This window comes from Pituophis catenifer, unplaced genomic scaffold, assembly GCF_029215685.1.
Source record: "Pituophis catenifer annectens isolate HBS135680 unplaced genomic scaffold, rPitCat1.0.hap2 SCAF_15, whole genome shotgun sequence".
In the NCBI taxonomy this organism is placed as follows: Eukaryota; Metazoa; Chordata; class Lepidosauria; order Squamata; family Colubridae; genus Pituophis; species Pituophis catenifer.
In genome coordinates, this window is record NW_027256895.1 from 20,614,771 (window position 1) to 20,638,722 (window position 23,952).

The 23,952-nt window shown below is 42.8% G+C and overlaps 1 protein-coding gene across 3 annotated transcripts in view; it reads left to right on the forward strand.

The window, feature by feature from the left end:
- CACNG7 (calcium voltage-gated channel auxiliary subunit gamma 7) overlaps positions 1–23,952 on the forward strand; it is a 193,513-nt gene that overhangs the window by 146,684 nt on the left and 22,877 nt on the right. For 2 of the 3 annotated variants that reach the window (XM_070954447.1, XM_070954444.1), the window contains exon 4: positions 17,215–17,355. The exons of the other annotated variant lie outside the window; for it this stretch is intronic. In XM_070954447.1, coding sequence (XP_070810548.1) covers positions 17,215–17,355 — 141 coding nt within the window. The remainder of the gene's footprint in view (positions 1–17,214; positions 17,356–23,952) is intronic. 3 annotated transcript variants of the gene reach the window in all.

Below are 23,952 nucleotides of genomic sequence, written 5' to 3' on the forward strand. Positions count from 1 at the left end.
GGTGTGCCTCATAGTATTCCAAAGTGTCCAGAATTATCCTCATATTATCTTTAATCTGTCTTTTTGGCAGAAACCCATTTTGATCAGAATGTATGAAATTATTTAAATATCTTTTAAGTCTTTCTGCCAGTATTGAAGCGAAGATTTTATAGTCTGAATTTAGCAGGGATATAGGCCTATAATTCTTGATTTGTTGTGGGTCGGTATCCTTTTTTGGAACAAGTGTAATGTATGCTTCTGACCATGACTTGGGTAATTTCATCTTTGACATGACTTCATTCATGACATCTAACAGTGGGAGACTCAACGATTCCTGTAGTGTTTTATAATATTCCGCTGGCAGTCCATCCGGGCCTGGTGCCTTCCCATTCTTTTGTTTTTTGAGTGCTTCACTTAATTCCATCATCGTTATATTTCCTTCTAACATCATTTCAGTGTCTTTAGAAATCTGGGGTAGATTCGCTTTCTGCAGGTACTGTTTAACACTTTCCTCCTCAATGTTCTCTTGCTTGTAGAGTTTTCTATAATAATCTTGTATATTTTTTTTCTTCTCTTTATTCCCATATCTAATTTGCCCTTGATCATCTACTAATTGTGTTATTTTTCTTGATTCTCTCTCTTTTTTCAGTTTGTATGCTAACCATCTACCTGGTTTATTTGCATCTTCAAAATAGTTCTGTTTAGCACTTCTAATTTTTTGTGCTAAATCCTCTTTTTCTATTAATCCCATTTTATGTTTAGTTGTGTCCATTTTTATTTTAATGTCCTTTTTTTGTGGAAATTTCTGTAATTCTTTTTCAAGTTTCTTGTAATCATCCTCTAATGTTTTATAAGCTTGTCTTTTCTTAGTGTTTCTTTTCTTTGTATAGTCTATTATCAAACCTCTAGCATAAGCCTTCATTGTATCCCAAAGATTTTGCATTGATGTATCCTCTTTTCTATTTTCTTTAAAGAAAAAAGCCAATCCTTTTTCCATTTTCTGTACAAATTCCTTTTCTTTTAGTACTGTATTATTTAAGATCCACCTAGATCTTCTCCTTTGTCCTTTCCATTTCATTGTCATTGGATTATGATCTGCCCAGGTGTTTGCTTCTATGTCAATTTCTTCTATGTTAGAAGTCAAATCCGTTGTCATCCATATCATGTCTATTCTAGACCATGATAAATGTCTGTTAGAATAAAAAGTATATTGTCTATTTTTTGCATTTCTTTCTCTCCATGCATCTTTTAAGTTTATTTCCTCTATCATTTTAAAGAAGGATTTCGGAAGAATCTTTCTACTTTGCTTTGTTATTTTCTTTGTATTGTAATCTAATTTCTCATCTACTATACCATTGAAGTCTCCCATCATGCAAATATTATCATAGTCCAATTCAATTATTTTCATATGTAATTTTCTATAAAATTTTTCTTGATTATCATTTGGAGCATATATTGCTATTAAAAGTATTTTCATATTATTATCTGTTATTTCCACCATCAAAATTCTTCCATCGTCATCTGAATAAATTTGCTCCGCTTGAGTTGTGTCTCTAATATATAAAACGACTCCACTTTTCTTACATTGTGGCAATGAAGTAAATATTTTCCCTAATTTTGGCTGTATCAATATTTGTTCATGCTGCTTTTTAATGTGTACTTCTTGTAAACAAATTATATCAAACTTTAATTTCTCTAATTTATGAAATATCTTTCTTCTTTTAATAGCTAAATTAAGTCCATTTATGTTTATTGTTATCAATTTTTTCTCTTCCATATTTGTATTTTATAAGAAGGGTTTATTGCTCTAGTGGATCTCGGTTCACGTTATTCTCTATATTCCACGTTGCCACCCACTGCACCTTCTTCTTTTTCAGTCGTTTCAAGGCATTCCTCATGTAATTCAATCAATGTATCTTCTCTTCTTGTCTCCTCTTCTTTCTCTCTAAGGTATTCTGCACAGAATAATTCTGCTTTCTCAGTTGAATCTATTCTATATTTTTGTTGTTGCCATGTAAACACCAGGCCTTCTGGTATCAGCCATCAGTAATTCACACCTTTCTTAAGTAATATTTTGGTCAAAGAGTGATATTTTCTTCTCATCTCCCTCACTCTTCTCGGTATTTGTTTCAGAACTGCAATTTCCTTATCTTTATATTTCAATGTTTTCTCTCTTGTAATCTGCAGTATTTGCGTTTTAATTGACTTCTAAGTAAATCTTATGTGGACTTCTCTTGGTAGCTTATTTCTCATTGCATATCTTGTGAAGACTCGAAATACGTCGTCTATGCCATCCATCATCTTCTCTTTAGTGATTTCTAGTGCTTCTGCTAAAATTTCTATCATTTTTTCTGCCAAATTTTCTCCCTTTCCCTCTTCTATATTTTGAAATCTGAGGTAAAATTCTGATCTATCCATCTCCCATCCTATTCCACTCTTGTCTCGTTCAACCTCATCCAATCAACTGTCAATATCTCTGATTTTTTGACCCTTTGTTCCTCCTTTTCTTCAATTTTTTGGAGTCTATCCTCATATTTCTTCATCATTTGGTGTATGTTTTCAACTTTTTCATCTGTTTTTTCTGTTCTTTGTTCAATTTTTTCTGTTCTCTGTTCAATATTCTCTACTCTTGATGTATTTTTTGAATTCCTTGCCAAATCATCTGCAATGTCACTTCCTTTTCCTTTTCCTTCTCTCGTTCCTTCTCCTTTTCTTGTTGCAACATTGTCTATATTGATCGTTGTCCTCCAGATGGTGAAGAGGAAGGAGTTGATGTAGAAGAACCAATAACTGTTGCCTTTCTACTCATTTCTGTGTAGTGATTTAAAAAAAAAATTCAAACAAATAGAAAATCTTCAGGTTCTTCTATACCTTAATTCACTTATATGGAGGGCAGATATTGTCCCAAAAAAAGGAAAAGAAAAAAAAGGAAAGAAAAGAGGGGGAAAAAATCTTCAGGCTCTTGTATGCCTTAATCCAATTAAATAGAAAGATATTGACCAAATTAACAATCTCCAATCAAAGAAATAAAAAAGGAAAAGGAAAAAGCCAAAAAAGAAAAGGGGAAAAAGACAATAGGAAAAGATCTATGTGTGTATAAAAAGTTAAAAATCCTCCAATAGGCCACAGTCCGGCTAAAAATAATTGAATAAATGGGAAGTGGAGAAGTAACACCAAAAAAGAAAAAGAAAAGAGAGAGAGAGAAAAAAGCTTTCTGTCTGTAAGGTAGATCCACCACTGTATAATAACCAAAACTCTTTTGTTAAATTTCAAACAATTATTCACAGCTCTCTTTCCAGAGTCACTGCAATCTTCTTCTTTTCAGTACCAGACTCCTGCCACTGATAGTTTCCCAGAAGAACACCTGAATAAACAGTCTTTGATGCTCTTCCCACTATCTTATCTATAAATAGGCTCCGAGTCCTTGAAATGTAACACAGTTGTTACTTCTTAAACCAGAGAAAAAAAGGAAACAATATTTCCAATTCACTAGATGGCAGTGTTACTTATTATCTCCACTTTCCCTTCCCTTCTTATATTCAATACACAATAAAACAAAAAAAGAAAAAAGTAAATGAAAAATAGACCAAAGAGAAAATTTGTACCAAAAAAGCACTAAGAATTTATTAGTTAAGTAGATAAAATGGAAATATCCATTCCAATCCAGTCCAGTCCAGTCCAAATTAAAAAATAAAAACGTCCATAAACATCCACAATTAAAATTATGTTAAAAAATAGGAAAAACTACATTAGACTCAGGCTTAATTCCGCCGCTTAACCTCTTCTTTCCTCGATTTTAATTTTCTTTTAACCTCAGAGTGTTCTCTCAAATAATCTATTTAAAAATTATCTCACCAAGCTGACACACTTTCTTCCCAGCTTCTTCCGTTTCGGAGCTGTCCCAAATTCAGCAGCTTCAATGGCTGCCTCTTCGTCGCCGGAAAAAAGGGCTTCTCCTGGATCAACCAGGGACTTTGCTGTGTCCCTGGGATCAGCAGGATGTGCCCTCCACTATCACCGTCTCTACAGGATGGTGAGGTCCAAAACGGACCGTCCAGCGACGATATAGACGGCGATCTTGGAGCTTCAAGATCACCCGTCGTACCGTCACAACGTCAGCTCCGCCCTCTCCAGTGCAGGTTGTTTTTTAAGCACCATGTGGATAGTTCTTGAACCTCCCCCCTGTACGCTGTTTCGTCTCCACCTGTAATAAGACCCAGTACGGTGGTGTCATCTGCGAACTTAATGATCACAGTGGATGGGTCAGACGATACACAATCGTGTGTACAGTGAATACAGGTAGGGACTGAGCACACAGCCCTGTGGTGAACCAGTGCTAAACTTCAGGGAGGTGGATACAACAGACCCAACCCTCACTGTTTGTGTCCGGTCCCTCAGAAAGTCTTTGATCCAGTCGCAGATGGAAGATGGAAAATCCGAGTCAGTCAGCTTTTCGATAAGGATGCTCAGCAGAATGGTATTGAAGGCCAAATGGTATTGCTATCAGTCCGCAGAATTGCCTACTGCAAATAACCACATCTTATTTGTGTGCTTCCAGCACCTTCAGTTACATCGTCAGGTCAACAGTATCAATTCCCAGAAGCGACACTAAAGAATGTGGTGTGTAAATTCAATAATAAATAAGCGATCGTTGGAATTTGGCAGTTCATACGAACAGTACGGACTTTGGCTTGGGAACCATATAAATTACCCACTTTAGGCTTGGGAACCTAGGATAAGCTGCCCAATTGTCGGCTTGGGAACTGGACAGATACCCACACAAGGCTTTGGAACCTTGGGGAAGAAAGCAAACTACAGGCTTGGGATCCTGAACCAAGAAACCCACCCATGGCTGGTATTGCATGGCTATCAGGCATGCCCCCTATGGCGATGGAGTTGCTGGGTCAAGTGCCTGAACTGGTAGTGACAATGTCACCATGGACCAATGCAATATAATAGTAGTAATGATGTCTATATAAAACAAACAAGACAAAACAATAATAGAATGCATATGACATTGCCATAGCAACGTCCTCAACTTTGTCCCTATTTTTAGGACTTTATACGTCAGCGATGAAACACCAACCCTACTTTTTTAGGGGGTTTGAAACATGCTCTTTCTAATGAGAATGATTTAACAGAGTTTCCAGAAGGTCTTTTTTTTGTAAAAGTGGGCTGAAAATACCCTATTTTTGGTGTTTTTACAAAAACCATCAACTTTACACCCAATTTGTGAACTATTGGAAAGCAGTAGGAGAATGAAATTTTATATTCGAAAACCTTCTGTTGCTAAGTTATTACACACAAAGTTTCACGTTTCTCATACCTTTCCTTCCAGAGATATAAAAAGCCAAACTTTACCCTTTTTTGAGCCGTAGTAATTTTTGGCCAACTTTGCTCCAAATTATTTAGATGGAGATCGCTCATGAGAATGTTTTTATTATTTTGTTTAATACAGCACAAAAAGTTGTACAAGATGGCCAAGTTTTCGAGCACAAAGTTTCCAGCATGGCTGGCTCAGGAATTCTGGGAGTTGAAATCCACAGGGCATAAAGAGGCCATGGTTGTCCAACCCTGGGCTAGTGGATGATGATGGAGAACATGCAGTTATGATTGCCCTGTGCATAATAACAACAGTCACTGCCACTGGTCAGAATACATCAAAATGGAGCCACCCTCTCCAATCAACCAAAGCAAAAAAGAAAGTAAAATAAAATAAAAGGTATAACCATGCAAAACCAAGCCAAAGTTGTGCAAAATCTGTAATGTAACTAACGAGGATAGAATCACAAAAACACGACTGGGAGGAGCCAGTTTTATTTCCTGGTTTAAATCAACCTTTTATGCATTACAGAATGATCTCTCTCGTAAGAAGGCGCTAAACCTGTTTTCAAACAAAGATCTAGTGCTCTTTCAAAAGAGCACTAAATCTGTGTTTATAAGAAGCTAGCAATGTTTTGGAAAAGTGTTTTTGCGGAAGCCAGGTTTCTAGGTTCTCTGGCAGCTCAAGCATTGGCTATGAAGGGCAGGTTACCACAACCAACAAAACCCTCATTAGCCTAAAATGGCCAATAGGACCTGACCGGGTCTCATTCCCTGACCGAATTAGCAACCATCTTCTCAATGATGCATTCCAGATTGTCCCCATGGCAAACATTATGTTGGAAGAAAAGAGAAAACACCAAATGGAACATCTAAGGATGGCTTGAAACTGTCTAAGATATTGGTTGGGATTGAGATGTAGACAGTGTCATGAAGTCATGGCAGACCAAAATGGCGCCCAATGCATTAATGGTTAATTTGTTCTTAGTGAACAGAATTAAGGTCTTCTCTACTTTGGTGGCTTCGCTCTGTCTCCTTCCCAAATGCCCCTATATTTTCTTCAGGTAAAGTCCAACAACCAGTAATTTCAAATAGTTATATCAACCCTGTTTTCTACATTTTGCTAAATTACTACATTCAAATTACAGGAATTGGCTTGAGGTGTATTTTTTCACATCCCTGTACAGAGGATCAACTAATCAGGCATAAACTTTTCCAGACTGGAGCAGGGTTTCAACATCTGTTGATTTCACAGGCATGCAGTTTATTCCCCATTCTGCCCAAAGAGCAGAAACATTTACAGAGTGTGTCAGAATGATGCCACGCAAGAAGCAATAGAGCCACACAATCTCCACCCCTCTCACATACAAACAGACAGTGTGTGTTATGATGCATGATGCTTGATTCAACATTATCCCTCCTCCCAGGACACCTCCGTTGAAAAGTTTCTGATTCTGATTTATAAACTAAAACAGTATTCTCCCACCAACCCAGGAATCAGGGATCCTAATCAAAGAGATGGGTTTCATTGGTGCCTCAAAGTTTATTTGTTTTTAGTCCTCTATTTTCTTATTAAGGGATTGGTAAAATGCTCTTTGCTCTAACCCAGATTGCTAATTCAAAATAAAGTATTCTTAATATGGGCCATTTTCTTGGCAAAAAGGAGATGATTAATGGAGCCTTGCAGAAGGCTCCATTATGAATTCTTATCCAAGAATTCCAGAAGAGTTAACAAGTTGGCAATTATTTTTGTGGAGAAAATGGGTTTTCTTTCTCTCTGCCATGCCCATCCCATTTTATCAGCAGCAAATTCTTGTTCAGTTCCACACTAAAGGGGAAAAACCCAGCTATGACAATGTGGAGGGAAAAAGCACATTGAGGATGGATTTTAAGCAAGAAATGAAGGCACGCCTGATGTTTGTATCAGGATGAGAGAGAAAAAATCTTAAAACAGGTGAAAAGGAGTGAGCGGACTTTATTGAAAAGGAGATGTTACCATCCAGAGGTGGTATTCAGCCGGTTCGGACCGGTTTGGGAGAACCGGTAGCGGAAATTTTAACTGGTTCGCTGAACTGGCAAATAGCACCTCTGGCTGGCCCCTCCCCGCTGCCCGTCACTGCTGTCGCTGCCCTGTTCTTCTCGCTGGCTGCGCATGCGCACGCCATTGCCTGCTGGAGCGTGTGTGCAGCCGCACCCTATTGCCAGACCCGGAGAGGAGAACGGCCTGCTGTGCCGGAGGGACGGTGTCACAGTGGATCTGCTCGGAAGGCAGCTGGACTGCGGTGTCCCTTTAAGGTACTTCAATGTGGGGAGGGGGGAAGGGGGGACCATAAAGGGACAGGCCGCAGGAGCTGCCTTTTCTGCCGGTTCTGTGGGCGTGGCTTGGTGGGGGGGTCATGTGACTGAGTGGGCATGGCCAACTCGATGTCACAGCAAGGTGCCGCCAAGCCAAGCCATGCCCACCAAGCCACGCCCACAGAACCGGTAGTAGAAAAATCTGAATCCCACCACTGTTACTGTCCCCTCTCTCAACAGAGGGGGAGGGATACAACATCATATATCTCTAGTCTACAACACAGTCCTTTCAACAGTTCCAAGAAGGCTCCACACCCATTTCCACCACTCTGATGACCCTGATGACCCAGATAAACCTCCAGGAGGCTCAAAAAAGACTCTCTAAAAAGTATGCAAATGACCAGCTGTCTGCAAAGAGTATAAATCCTTCCATTCCCCACCATCCAGTCAGAGCTGAAGAAGCTTCTTGGATGAGAAGCAAAATGTCTTCCGAAAAAACCCAGAAAGTCCAGTTGCCTCTTGAAAAAGCACCTTTGGAACAACCATGACCTAGATGACTGAGAATCTCCAAAGAAGTTGTCCAATGTTTTGATCAGGACATAGATTGAGAAAGTTGCTATAACAATTTCCCTAAAATTAGTAGCAAAGTGACATTCAGCTCTTGCTGACTACACAGCAGAACACATCCATGTCATTCTTTTGGCAATCATATAGAAGTTAGTGATTCATCGTGTTCCTCTGGCTTCTCAGACTACTTGGAAGCCTTGGGAATTTGAGGTACTCTCTCATCTTCCTTGATTCACTCAGCCTTACCTCAAAGCTTCTTCAAACAGACAGTCCAGGTATGTTGATGTGGAAAGTCGTTGAATACAAAGCTTGAGGGAGCTCTTGCATTATTAATTCAAGCATGAACATTGGTAGATAGAATTTGCCCTGCAGAGGTCAGAAAAGCTGCACTTTCTGAAATGTCTTGTATGCAACTGCTCAGAGGTGCAGGATCCAAGTCACCCTATTTGATTATAAAGGAACTAATGGAACGTCCAGCCATCAGCGGGGAACATTGAGCAACAACTGGAAATTGTGAATAATGTCACCTTACTGAAAATGGTAATTCACAAATACGTAGCTTGAAGGGAATAATAGAAATACAGTATTTATCCCAATTTCCTGTCCTAGGAAACTGTGTTTTGAAAAAAAACATGTTTCAGGCAGGGTAATGAAGTCAAATTTAATATGGCAGTGAATTGTTAGACTGAATGGAGTGGGATCCACTTATGGTTATATTTAAACAAGAGAGTGTATATAAAAATAGTTCCAGAATTAGTAGAAAGGCAGATAATCAGATGTTTATGCTGTTTTACAATATGACATATTTATATGTCCCTTTTGAGGGGGAGGGGTGCCTTTGAGTGAGTGTTGATTCCTGGCAACTGCCTGAACTAGTTTCTGCAGTTTTCTTGCCAAGTTATTTCAGAAGTGGTTTGTTATTGCCTTCTACTTAGGGCTGAGTGAGAGTGACTGGTCCAAGGTTACCCAGGTGGCTTCAGGCCTAAAACAGGACTAGAACTCATGGCCTCTTGGTTGTTTGCCTGGTGCCTTAACAACAACACCAAACTGGCTTTCTTCTGTGTCACTGCAAAGTTATATTAGTCCTGGCTTCCCCTGGCTTATGCTTTGCTAATGAAAGTAACCAAAACCTTAATAAGGCTTAAGACACATGTACACACACATACACACACTCTTGTATGTACTCTGTTTCCACGAAAATAAGACCTATCCTGAAAATAAGCCCTAGCACAGGGGTGTCAAACTCGATTTCATTGAGGGCCGCATCAGGGTTGTGGTTGACCTCTGGGGCTGGGTGGGCATGGCCAGGGTGGACATGGCAAGCTTGATGTTGCTTGTATCGGGGCACCTGTGGTGGCCCGAGTGGGGCTGGGAGGATCCATTGTCTCCAGCAGAGGAAGGCAAGACCAGGGCAAGCACCAAACTCTTGTCCACCAGAGGAGTCTCACCGTCCCTCTCAGGCCATGCAGAGGACTCCTGGATGGGGGCGCAGGCTGCCAGAGCCCTGGGCAGTGGAGAGCAAGCAGCCAGCCTAGCCCCCGAGTTCCCAGGGCACTGGGACCCCACGGCCCAGCCCCGCTTCCCCAAGGGTCGCCCGGCTGCACTTACCTCCTCAAGGCTGCTGCTGCTGTGCTCGCTCTCTTTGGCCAGGTTGCTCATGGTGTGTGTGGGAAGGCAAAGTGTGTGGGTCAGAGGGAGGCCCACTCTAGTGGTGAAATCCAATTTTTTTTACTACTGGTTCTGTGGCCGTGGCTTGGTGGGCGTGGTGTGGCTTGGTGGGCATGGCAGGGGAAGGATACTGCAAAATCTCCATTCCCACCTCACTCCAGGGGAAGGTTACTGCAAAATCCCCATTCCCTCCTCACTCCTGGGAGAAGGATATTGCAAAATCTCCATTCCCACCCCACTCTGGGGCCAGCCAGAGGTGGTATTTGCCAGTTCTCCGAACTGCTCAAAAGTTCTGCTACCGGTTCTCCAAAACCTGTCAGAACCTGCTGGATTTCACCCCTGGCCCAGTCCCTCTCCTTGCAAGGAGACCCGGCTTTGCAACCAAAGCATCCTCAGTGATAGGATGGGAGACCACCAGGAGAGGCGGGGACAAGGGGATGGCAAAAGGGCAGCAGGGCTGCCGGTGGCCAAGTGCTAAGGCAGGACTTCCCTCAGACCCTCCCTCCCTCTCATAATCTCCTTCCTTCCTTCCTCCCTCCCCTCCTTCCTTCTCTGCTTCTCATTCCCATCTCCTTCCTTCTTCCATGCTCAGGAAGGGACGATGGGAGGGGGAGAGATTGGCAGCATGGTCACCGGCTGTGGCTTTCCCACACACAGGTGGGAGCAGTCCCAGTGAAAGGGAAGCCTCGCGGGCTGCGAGGCCAGGCTGGCAAATGTGGCATGGAAGATTGTAACAGCCATCTGGGCCAGAACATGGTCAGCCTTAGATCTGACCCACGCGGCCAACCTGGAGCCAGCGAGGGGCCACCCTGCTGCCTCGGCGAAAGGGAAGCCTCGAGGTCTGCGAGGCCAGGCTGACGAGCAGGGCATGGAGGAGCTGGTGCAGGCGTGGCGCTGATCTACAACTTGTGGCGGTCATCTGGGCTGGAACGCAGTCAGCCTTAGATCTGACTTGTGGGGCCGCCCTGGAACCAGCAAGGGGATGCCCCTGCCACCTTGCCCCTGCCCCCTGGGCATGTGCACAGGAGGCAGTGAGCGCTGGCATCCTGAGTGAAAGGGAAGCACTCAGAATGCAGTCAGCCTGCGGGGTCAGACAGTCCCCTCAGACAGCAGGCCCTGCATGCTCACCACCTGTGCGTGCACACGGGGCGGGGCATGGGCGGCCCCACAGATCTAAGGCTGACCGTGTACTGGCCCAGATGGTTGCCACCAGGTTGTAGACCAGTGCCCAGTCGTCCTGGGCCAGGCCGAGGCACCGTGGGCTGGTCCTTTCCAGGGCGGCCCCGTGGACCAGATCTAACCATATCATGGGCTGGATCTGGCCCATGGGCCTTGTGTTTGACATGTCTGCCCTAGCATGGTTTTTACATGTGCACCTAATATAAGCCCTACCCCCAAAAAAATAAGCCCTACTTAAACACCTGCGCAGCTGGCCGCCTGCCCATTCTGTCTGGGTGCTCATGGTGCCGCCGTGAGGCAGGATGTGGTGGAGCTGCCCCACACACCCCACAGCGGCTTACCTCAGAGCCCCCGCAGCCAGGCCATCCATGCCCCAACACCTGCCCCGTGGCAGTAGCACCAGCAGCCATGGAGCCCACGTGGCCACCAGCCCACTTCTTCTGCTTGCAGCTGCAACAGAGCAGGAGGCTGAGCAGTGTCAGAGTGTGGATGACCTGGCTGCAGGGGCCCTGAGGTAAGCCGGTGCGGGGTGCATGGGGCAGCTCCACCACCCCCTGCCTTGTGGCAGCGGCACTGGCGCGCCGCGCAGCCTTCTGCCCTGCCACAAGCAAGCAGAAGAAGTGGGCCTCCCATAGATGGGGAAAAAAATAAGACACCCCCCAAAAATAAGCCCTAGTGCTAATTTTGGGGCCCAAAAGAAAGTAAGACCCAGTCTAATTTTTGGGGAAACACGGGTATGTATGTATTTGTGTGAAGGTTCTGACAGATGCCCTAACTAAATCATGAGTCTTGAGCCAAGTTTCAAAAGGGATCCAATGATTTATTAGGAGCAGCATGCCGGCATCTACTCTAGTGAGGTTTCCTCTGCCTCATGTAAGTTACGGCCCACCTTTGACCCTGTTCCCCCCCTCCTTTCAGTCTGTGTCATAAATCACATAACACGCCTCACCACCACCATCACCCCAGCTTTGGTAATCTGAGATTCACCGTTGGAAGAAGGTATGTGTGGAATGTGCTCCCCCCCTTGCTTCTAATGGGAACTTGAGAGCAGACTAGAAATGCTTTTGCGAGTTGACAGTTAGATAGTTTGTTTTTTTCTGCCCCACCTTTATTAGTTTTCCAATGATCCAAGGCAGCAAACATATCCAACACACCTTCCTCCTATTTTTCCAACAACAATCCTATGAGATGGGTTGTGTTGAGACTGACTGGCCTAAAGTCACCCAGCTACCTTTCATGACTACGGCAGAACTTGAACTCACTATCTCCCCCTTTCTAGTCTGGTGTCTTAACCACTGGACTGTTGTGGATTTAATAAGACAAACACAACTTTTGGATTAATCAGAGACAATTTGTATATTGCGCAATAGGTTCAAGGCTCTGTACATGAAGCGTTGAACAAAGACAGAAATTAGGTACAATGGTTTTATACCCTTCTAGACAAAGGATTCTGTTAACTCAGCAATTCATATGGTCATATACATTTGTCATTTTTAATTGACATTTCCTAATTACTGAGTTTCTTTGCAAAACAGTTATAATTCTTTTTGTAGATTACTGAAGCATAGACTCAAATCATCTTCTGACGATAGACAACTTTTAACTCATGTGGATCCCCTTGACCTAACCAACCTTTAAGCTGTATGTCATTAGAATGTTCCTTTCTTCTGACAACTTAGAGGCCTCCTAGAGGAACCAAAAGGATTTTGGCTGAGTTTGTACTTTTTCCAACTGGATGCATTGCTTTTTAGAATAGAGTGAATAGAAAGTTATCCAGTGGTCATCTATCAGAGCCCGCTTCATTTACATTATTCCCCCCTCTGAAAGTTTTTCAATGCAGAAACTTTTACTATTCTCATATAAGTTTAACTTCTGAGTATACAAGGTTCCAATAAACAAATCTACCATATATAGGGTCTAACAAAATATAATTAATAAAAGTAAAGGATAGGTAGTTCTTGATTGTTTTTTTACTCTCTTGATTCTTGGGGAGATTCTCTACCTCTTTCTACAGGTTCCATTTCCTCATATGGGTCTTCCTCAGAATCTTTATGTTCTCCCACAGGATAGGGACCAAGTTGATTAAGAAAATGTTCTGTCAAAGCTAGTTCCTTTTCAACTTGAATCTCCTTTACTGCTCTTATTGATAGCTGTTTCAGCATAGGGATTGCACAAGGAATAAAAGCTAGGCCTGCCACAGCCATATTAATCCACCCGGATCCAGGCAACCAAGAAAACCACATGTCAGTTGTTTATAACCTCTGACCTATCTTGGAAGCCCTATCCTGCAATTCCTTGGCAATTTCTCTGACCACACCTGATTTGTTACATGTTCCTGTCCAGTTTGTTGGTAAACACAAATATGCATCCTTTCCACATAAGAAGATTTATGGAAAAGGCATGCACTCAGTAGTTCCTTGCATTAGTCCAGACCCCTAAGTCCCTGCCACAAACATTCCTGCCAGTGGTTGCAATGGGACTTCCAGTGAGGGGTCCTTCTGTTTATCTCTGAGAATTGGTCCTTCAAAAACATATCGAGAGGTAGTATTTCCAGGTGGAAAAAGGATACACAAACCTGATTTGGACTTTAAGTTGAACCAGAGCGGAAATTCTGGAGGTTGAAATGGTCTTGGACAGATTCCATCCACCCCACTTTCCCTTCTTAAAGTTTATTTCTGGTAGCCTTTGTTCTAACCCAGAGTTGTGGTTTGACAGGAACAGCATGATAAGATGCAGGGCTAGCAGATAAACATAAACAGCATTTCTGACCTAGGATAGGGTCATACTGTTTAACAAGATCTTGACTTTATTCCAAAATCCGTGATATATAGTCTCCTCTATGCAATTGTTGTAGAGGCCCATTTTCCTTATCTATTCCCCCCTCAGCTGGGAATGTCAATAGTGCAACCTTAGGTGGTGGAGTTGACTTAGGTCTAAAGTAAGAACCCCGTGCATAGACAATGCGTTTTTGGCGGGAGCGAACTTGACCTAAAGTGTCTCTACTTGGGGAATCAATGTTCATCTTATGTTCACTTGAGAGTCCTAGTGCGAATAATGTCCAAAGCCATAAACAAATCATAATCAACTATGGTGTGAAGCTCACAACTGCAGGGAGAGGGTTAGTGGTGCGTGTGGTTTGGGATATAGCAGTAGCAAGAAAAATCCTAGGTCTACCACAAAAACGTTCCTTATATATGTAAAACAAAATTACTAGCAAGATTAGAAAAACAAGTACCCACAAAACGCACTCCCAAACTTCTAATAACATTAGCATGTGTAAGAGTGTTATATTAAAGCTAAGAAAATGTATATGTGCAATGTGAAGGTAGTTTCCTCCTGATGAATCTTCCGCTGTGCGCTGGGAATCAGCTTCCGGAGTGATTCGGCAGGGCTGATGATCACCACCGTGCGTAGAGAGCCCGTTGCCGGTAGGACTCAGCAGGGTGTATTCTTCTTAAACTTCTGCGCCAATGGCCTGTCAGTTTTTTGTTACCTGGTATCAGTCTCATCCAGTGGATCCAGGATCGTCCTCCTAAGATCTTAAAAGCACAATTACAAAACCAATACATCTGGGCGAGTACGCAAAGGAATCTGAGCAGTTGTAGTCCTTTTCAGTTGGGAAACAGCATAGGCAACCACTGAATCCTAAGAAAGAAAAAATACAAAAATAGTCCAGATGATGAAGAACGCTATTCCCACTGGTGGCTGCCTACCAGTCCCTTGGATCTCAACTTCACTGGACCTTCTTGATGAGATTGGGCCCGTTCACTTGGGGTCTAACTTCCGTCCAGTTTGGATTAACATCCAATCATCGTGGTGGAATTTGTGGACTGGAAACTTCAAAGGTGGTGTTTGGGCTAATAGTCCTTGTTTCCTAAAAACTTCAAAATATCTGGACAGGTTATACACATATTGTTTCAATACTTTGTCTCTGGTTTCCAGGGAATTAATGCATATGCTTCCTGTAGTGAAAACTACTCCAAACAACAGTTCATATGATGATAATCTGTCTAGGTTGGGTAAAACTCTTGACACCACTGTTGCTGTAGCATTACTGCAGAGAAAAGCTGCAACCCACCCTGTGAGGTGGTTCACTATGACTAATAAATATTTTACACTCCCGCTTCATTTACATTAGGACCACATTGGCTTTCACTTTGTGTGTGTGTGTCTCTCTCAAAATTGTGCTCAAAATTGCAGTAAGGACAGTGCTTCAAGTTACAATAGACTTTGCCTCACTTGACTGTGATGAGATATATTTAATACTATAACCTTGTTCCATAAGATGTTACATACACCTTAATTTATTATTTAAGCTCTAGGATTGGACTTCAAATCTTTTATAATATCCTTCTGAGTTCTGCTATCACGTTTTCTAGCATTTTTCATCATCGCACCCTTCTTTTTGTAGTCATCAGTGTCACTTCTGAAACAGCTGAGATATGTTGCACAGTTTTTTCAGAATAAGCATTTTACTAACCCTGAGGTGAGAGCGAGTTGATTTTTTTTTTTTTTTGACTTTCTATCATTTATGGTGGACATAAGTATAAGCATGAATTGAATACATAAAATGAATACAATTAAAGGGAACATTAGGACAGGGACGGTAGGCACGCTGGTGCTCTTATGCACGCCCCTTACAGACCTCTTAGGAATGGGGTGAGGTCAACAGTAGACAGTCTTAGGTTAAAATTTTGGGGGTTTTGGAATGAAATCAGAGTCAGGTAGTGCATTCCAGGCATTGACCACTCAGTTGCTGTAGTCATATTTTCTGCAATCGAGTTTGGAGCAGTTCACTTTAAGTTTGTATCTATTGTGTGCTTGTGTATTGTTGTGGTTGAAGCTGAAGTAGCAGATGATTTTATGAGCTATGCTTAGGTCATACCGAAGGCGGCGTAGTTCTAAATTTTCTAAGCCCAAAATTTCAAGTCTGGTGGCATAAGGTATTTTTTGCGAGCGGAGGAGTGGAGGACTCTTCTTGTGAAATATTTCTGGACACATTCAATTGTATTAATGTCCGATATGCAGTGCGAGTTCCAGACAATTTGATTTGGGTTTAAAAACATTTTGGCTCAGTTGCTTCACTGTGACAGAACCTGACAGGGAGTTCTTATGATTCATTTGAGGTTTTCCTTTCCTTACAGAGAGAACAGATTCAAATTGCAAGGGAATAAAAAGCATTCTGGTTGACCCTGACAAAATTCTGCACCCCACCTTTTACATGTGGGTGGGTTGATTTCAGAAAGAAGTGTCTGATTTAAATAAGGAGGCTGCTAAACTTATTCACAGGGATGGGTCAAAAAAGTCCAGATTGAATCAGAATATAGAATATAGAATAATAGAGTTGGAACGGACCTTGGAGGTTTTCTAGTCCAACCCCCTGCTCAAGGAGGAGACCCTATACCCGTGATGGTGAACCTATGGCTCGTGTGCCACAGCTGGCACGCACAGCCCTCTGCGGGCACGTGAGCTGTCACCCAGCTCAGATCCACCGCGCATGCGTGCGTGTGCCTCCTGCTGGCCAGCTGATTTTCGGGATGTGTGGGGGGCAGGGTGCATGCGGGAGATGCTTGCGCATGTGTGGGGGGAGCACACGCATGAGGGGGGAGTGTGTGGGGGGATGCGGCGTGCCTCCCCACAGCCCATTTTTGGGCCCAGGAGGCTGCAGGAGGCCTACTAGGCCCAAAACGGGGTGGGGGGGTCATGCGCGCATGCGCGGGGGGTCGGGGAGCATGGGGGGGTCGCATGTGCATGCACGGGGGGCAGGGGGTGTGGGGGGCATGCGCGCATGCGCGGGGGGCGCACATTGCATTATGGGTGCCAGCACATGAAGAGAAAAAGGTTAGCTATCGCTGCCCTATACCATTTCAGACAAGTGGCTATCTAGTCTCTTCTTAAAAGCCTCCAGTGATGAAGCACCCACAACTTCTGAAGGCAAGCTGTTCCATTGGTTAATCGTCCTCACTGTTAGGAAATTTCTCCTTAGTTCTAGGTTGCTTCTCTCCTTGATTAGTTTCCATCCATTGCTGCTAGTTATTTACCAATGAAGAAAAAGATTGCTGTATATGCTCGTAAACTCTCTCATTTGTGGGATCCCTCTGGTCTAAGCCTTAATGTGAAATAACCCTGAGCACAAGTCTGGTGATGGACTCAAATTTAACTCCACCCCCTTTCTTTTTTCTCTTACTCCCTTTCTCCTGGCAGAGACCATTCGCACAGCCACCCCCTTTCCCATGGTCAGCCTCTTCCTGGTCTTCACAGCCTTTGTCATTAGCAATATTGGACATATCTGCCCACAGAGAACCATTCTGGCTTTCGTTTCAGGCATCTTCTTCATCCTTTCTGGTAAGGATTCAGAAGCTGGGGCTCTTCTACTAAGGGAGTTTGATCTGCAAGCTCTGGGCTGATTGTAATAGCGGGGACAGTTCTGGGTTGAAGACTGAGGGTGGGAGTTTACAATGTGAAGAGGGGAAGATCTAGCACAATGTTTCCCAGCCTTGTGGACTTTAAGAAGTATGGACTTGAACTCCCAGAATTCTTCAGCCAGCAAGCTGGCTGGAGAATTCTGGAAATTGAAGTCCACACATCTTATAGAATCATAGGACTAGAAAGGAACTTAGAGGTCTTTTAGTCCAAGTCCCTGCTCAAGGTAGGAGACCTTATACCATCCTGGACAAAGTATTGTCTAATCTTTTCTTAAAAACCTCCAGTGATGGAGCACCCACAATTTCCAGAGCCAAGCTGTTCTATTGACCAATTGTTGTCACTGTCAGGAGACTTCTCCTTAGTTCCAGATTACATCTCCCTGTGATGAGTTTTTACCCATCTTAAAAGTTTCCAAAGTTGGGAAACACTGATCTATTACAGGGGTCTCCAAACTTGGCAACTTTAAGACATGTAGACTTCAAATCCCAGAATTCCTCAGCTAGCATGTCACAAGTTTTAAAGTTGCCAAGTTTGGAGACCCCTGATCTAGTGGGACTGTGCCTTTGGTTTAGAATGAGTGACATCAAGGAGGTTTCAACACCACAAAGCAAAACAAACATATTGTGATCAATAAGTGCTGTCAGATCCAAGACAGATATAAATAGGAATTACATTTTAAATAAAAAATGAGATAAAAGAAAGGACAGAGACTTTAAATTCTGCCCTGGGGTCACATAAGCTACCCTAAATGTTTGGTTTTGAACAAAAAGCTAGCACGCTAGTTTGGTAAATGAATGAATAAATATCTATGGGTAGCATCCAAATTTGCCTTTCCATTAATAAAATGGAAAATGATTAATATATATTAATATGTGTGTGTGTATTTATAGCATATGTATATGTGTGTGCATGTATATGTATGGGTATATATTGTATATATTCTGAGAGCAGGCATAAGAATTTCATTTTTAATGTGTGCAAGTGTGTTTACAGAAAAAAGTGACAACCGTGTTTACCTGAAAATAAGACTGGGTCTTATATATTTTTTTGACCAAAAGACCCATTAGGTCTTATTTTGGGGGGCGGGTGTCTTATTTTATGGCTGCCTGCCCACCCACTCCCACCATCTGCTTGCCCGCGGCCGCAATGGCTTACAGGGCTTCCCAGGGCAGATGCACTTTTCGCCCAGATGGGGAAATGACAGAAACTCGAAGCTTTGTCTGCTTGCAAATGGGATGCTTTGAAATGGAGCTAAGTGTGTTGGGATTGCCTGCCTCCCCCCCCAACCTGGTGCCTGTGGCTCTGCCTAGTTCCGCCGCACACTTTTCGCCCAGAGGGAGACAAAGGCACCGGCAGCAGGCGGAGCCAGAGGCACGGAGTGGGGGTGGGCAGGCGATCCCAATGTGTCGCCCACTCCGTCCCACCATCTCTTGGCTTGCTCACGGTTGTGCTGGGCAAGCACCTGCAGGGGCATTAGGATCTCCTGTCTCCCCCCTCCCCTGTACCTCTGCCTCTGCCTGCTGCCAATGCTGCCGCACAAGCCTCCTGTGAGCCTCCTGTGAGCCAGGCAGCCGCGCAGCACCTCCAGATCACTTGTCTCCCCCCTCCTCTGCCTCTGCGCTTATTTGCGCTGCGCCAAGGGGCTGGTGGGCTGTGGCTGCTGCCAGATACTGTCATTCCCCACGCGCTCACCACCTCTTGTACTGACCACACCCATCCTCCCGGGCTTATTTTTGTGGTAGGTCTTATATTAGGCCACCCCAAAAAATCAGGCTAGGGCTTATTTTCGAGGTAGGTCTTATTTTCGAGGAAACACGGAATAAAGGCTATCTTAAGGCTATCTTAACTTATTAATGGAAGAGGATTAGGAAATGCTTTCCACTTCTTTCACTTCTCTGTACCCTTCCCATGTTCCTTTAAAATCAGCTCCAAGGTCCCATAGGAGTGGGGAGTCTGCAAGTCAGGGTATAAAATCTGTGAAAATCATGTCCTGCAATGTCCTTGCAGGGTCAAGCAAGGTCGAGCTGAGGATTTTGTGCAATTCCTGCATGATAAAGTCACTCAGATTCGGGAAGGCTTGGACTCCGACTGGGTGAGTCCGGGGAGGGAGATGGGGGTGAGTCTTGAGAATATTATCTGGGAAGAGTTTGACCCTGTGGCTCCCGAGGACATGGACAGGATTCTGGGTGGGCTTAGTGCTGCCACATGTTTATTGGACCCGTGTCCCTCCTGGTTGGTACTGGCCTCCCGGGAGGTTACACGAGGCTGGCTCCAGGGGATTATAAATGCTTCTTTGAGTGAGGGTGCCTTTCCCGCCGCCTTGAAAGAGGCGGTGGTGAGGCCCCTCCGGAAGAAGCCTGTTAGGTTTAGCTTGCAGCTTACTCCTAACTTGTTGGTCAGGCAATATCTGTTTCTTTAAGAAACAACTGAGCCATGTAATCAGGGTTTGCTGAACCCTGTAATTAGGCTACAGTGCATAAATAAGCAGCACAGAGAAGCGTTCCTTCTTCCTGCTTCTTCCTGCTTCTTCCAGATTGATACCTGATTGTATCCTGTTGCTTACTACGTCTGTTATATGGTACTGAATACCAAGAGTTACTAAAGTCTGTTTGCTTTGGTAAGGGAAGATACTTACTGGACTGATATTACTGTTTATGACCTTGGACTGTTTTATTTACATCGAGACTGCTTGTTATCTATAAAGTATTTTTCTCACACGAGCTGGACGTTTATCTCCTTCCCTGTGTGTTTCTGCTCTGCTCGTTGCACAAGCAACAAATACTTTTTACACACACCCTAACATTGGTTATGGGCCCAGAACGTTCCAGGGCTCTTTAATTTGTTTTTGTGGAAGTGAGAAGTGCAGGCAGTGGGTGTAGTAGTCAAGATGATGGCTTTTGAGCAAGGTACAAGTTATTCTACCATAACCCGGTTGGATGGAACAAACTATGTTACCTGGTCCACAAAATGCTGTCTACTTTTGCGAAAAGAAGGACTGTGGGACATGGTTAATAATCCACCGGACATAACTGCATTGAATGCTGCTGACGAAGAAGATGCTGAAAAGATAGCAAAGTTTCACAGGGACAACGAGCGTGCTTTATGCATCATTGGCCTAACACTGGGAGACCAGCAACTTGTCCATTTCCGGGGCGAAGAGTCTGCTGCGAGGTGTTGGTCAAAGCTAAAGAAGCTCTACGTTCGTGACTCTGTGGGCGTCCATATCTACCTGACACGGAAATTATTTCGCTTACATCTTCAGAAAGGAGGAGACATGATGGCTCACCTGGACTCTATGACAGGGCTTTTCCAGGAGCTACATGAGAAAGACCTTGTGTTTACTGAACTGCAGCAAGTTTATATTATTCTTTCATCGTTGGATGACAGTTATGACTCTTTTGTTTCATCATTAGAAGTATTGTCTAGAGATGAACTAACATTGGCCAGTATAACTGGTAGGTTACTGGATGAGGCCAAACGTAGGCAAGAACGAGACCAGTTAAAGATGCAACAGCAACCAAAAGTGGAAGCTGTATATGAGAATGTCAATATTGTTAAACGCTGTTATGCATGTGGGGCTAAGGGGCACATTGCAAAATATTGTAATAATAAGAAAGAGTCTGCTAGAAACTCTGCTAAACCCAGGAAAGGGTGTAATTTAGCAACCAGTTCATCTAATAATATAAAAGATGATTGGTGGGTGATTGATAGTGGTGCCTCTCAATCCATAACAAAAAACAGAAAACTGTTTCTAAATATGAAGAAAAGTACTAAAAAGGTCAAATTAGCTAATGGCTGGAATGTGACTGTAGCTGGGGAGGGACTTGTTCAATGTTCTATTAGTAAGCACCCTTTACCCATGCTTTATATCCCTAGTTTGAAATATAACCTTTTATCTGTAAAGTCATTACTACATTCTGGGTTTACAGTAACTTTTAAAAACAACAAATGTTTCCTGGAATGTGAAGGCACTGTAGTTACTGCAGAATTAGAAAACGACTTATTTGTCATTAGGGATAAGTCATTACTGTTAGTTCAGTCAAAAGCTAAATTTGGAAATGTAAAGCCTCATGATGAATGCGTACATTTATTACATAGAAGGCTTGGTCATCTGAATTTCAGGATGTTGCATTCAACTGTTAAGCAATCTAAAGGTATAAAGTTAAGGGCTTGCAGCAAATACCTAAATTGTAATACTTGTAACCAGCATAAAAGCAAAGTTACACCTGCAAACCGCTGCAATGGGTTTAAAACAACTAAACCTTTGGAGGTAGTCTTTTTAGACTTAATAGGGCCAAAGAAACCCAGTTTAGGGGGAGCATGCTATATTTTGAGTATAGTTGATCACTTTACCAGATATGGTTTTTGCTACCTTATGAAGTCCAAAAGTGATACGTTCCAATGTATCACAAATTGGCTTCATTTTGTTGAAAGGAAGCAGAGGTTTAAGGTGAAATGCATTGTTACTGACAATGGAACTGAGTTTACTAACCATCAGTTGGCTAAGTTTTTGAAGGATGCTGGGATACAGCATAAACGTTCTGCTCCTTTTCGGCCAGAACATAATGCATATATTGAACGAAGAGGCCAGACCCTACAAGCTATGACTAGGACTATGCTGGCTGATGCTTGTTTACCTGATAAATTGTGGGGAGAAGCAATACTATGTGCCAATCATATTTTAAATAATGTGGTGCACTCCTCTACAGGAAAAATACCTTTTACTTTATGGCACGGGAGGAAGCCTGATTTAAGTTATATACATACTTTTGGTGCACCAGCCTGGGTGCATATACCAGTTAGTCAGAGAAGGAAGGACCAACAGAGAGCAAAGAAAATGATTTTTGTTGGCTATGAGGCTAACCATAGGTCCTATAGGTTCTGGGAAAAAGGAACAACAAAAGTTTTGTGTAGCACTAATGCTAAATTCCTAGAACATGAAGGCTGGGACAGGTTAGAAAAAGCAGACTATGGTTTTACAGATGTTGATGTTAAGATAGACCATATTCCTGATGATAGTTCATCTGAGATGGATGATAAACCATCTATTAAGGTGGAAGAACAGGAACAGGAATCAGGGTTAGGGGAGGATGAACCCAATATACCTGATGTTAGTCCTGTTATGCCTAGACGATCTTCCAGGGACCGGCATCCACCAGATCGCTATAAAGCCACAGTGGTTTGCCAAGTAGATATCGAACCATCCAGTTATCATGATATAAAATTATATCCAGAAAAGGAGCAAAAAGCCTGGCAAGAGGCAATGGATAGAGAAATTGATTCTTTGAAGAGGCTTGGTGTCTATGAAGTTGTAAGAATACCACCAAATGAGAAACTTATAGGCTGTAGGTGGGTCTATAAGGTAAAGAAAAGTGTAGATGGGGTAGTAACCCATAAAGCTCGGCTTGTTGCACAAGGGTTCTCACAGACAGATAGAGACTATGATGAGGTTTTTGCTCCAAGTTTACGAGCGAGCACTTTGAGAACGATGCTTGTTTGGGCAGCTAGAAATAAATGCTCAATTACTCATTTAGATGTCGAAACAGCTTACTTGAACGCTCTGTTGAGGCATACAATATATATGAAGAAACCTCCTGGTTATGATACACAGGATAGAACTGAGTGTTGGAGGCTACAAAAAAGCCTATATGGTTTAAGACAATCAGGTTACGAGTGGAACCAATGTATAGTGCAAGAATTACATAACATTGGGTTCTATGAGGGCGTAGCAGATAAATGTCTGTTTAAAAAAGAACAGGATGGATGTGTTTCATTCTTGTTACTCTTTACAGACGACATTGCCATAATTACCAGAACTGACGCTGAGGCCAGAGAGATTATCGGTCAGTTGCAAACAAAATTTAAACTTAGAAATCTAGGACATATACGGCATTATCTAGGGCTGGATATCCTAAAAACATCTAGAGGATTTAAAATATCACAATCTAATAAGATCTGCAAATTGTTGACAAAATATGGGATGGAATTATGTAAACCTGCCAAGACTCCTATGGCACAGGAATTCCAGCAGGATAGTTTGCAGAGTCCACAGTTCAGTAAAGAACTGTATCAATCATTAATAGGCAGTTTGTCATATTTGAGCAACTGGACACGGCCTGATATAGCTTTTAGTGTTAATCAACTAGCACAATATAGTTCAGAGCCTACTGATAGGCATTGGCAGGCTGCTAAACGTGTTCTTAGGTATCTTAAAAGAACGTTACATTTTGCTATGTATTTAGAACCAAATGCCAATATGGTATTAAAGGCATATGCTGATGCCAGTTTTGCCAGAAAATCTACGTCTGGAATAGCAATCATGTTGGATAACTGCCTGATTGGATGGAAATCAATTAGCCAGAAACACATAAGTTTGTCTACCATGGAAGCGGAGTTTTCTTGTCTATCACTTACATGTACTGAACTGATTTATTATAAACAGTTGATGGAAGATATTGGATTCAAAATAGATTATCCTATTACGGTTTATGAGGATAACCAGGCAGCCATTAAAAT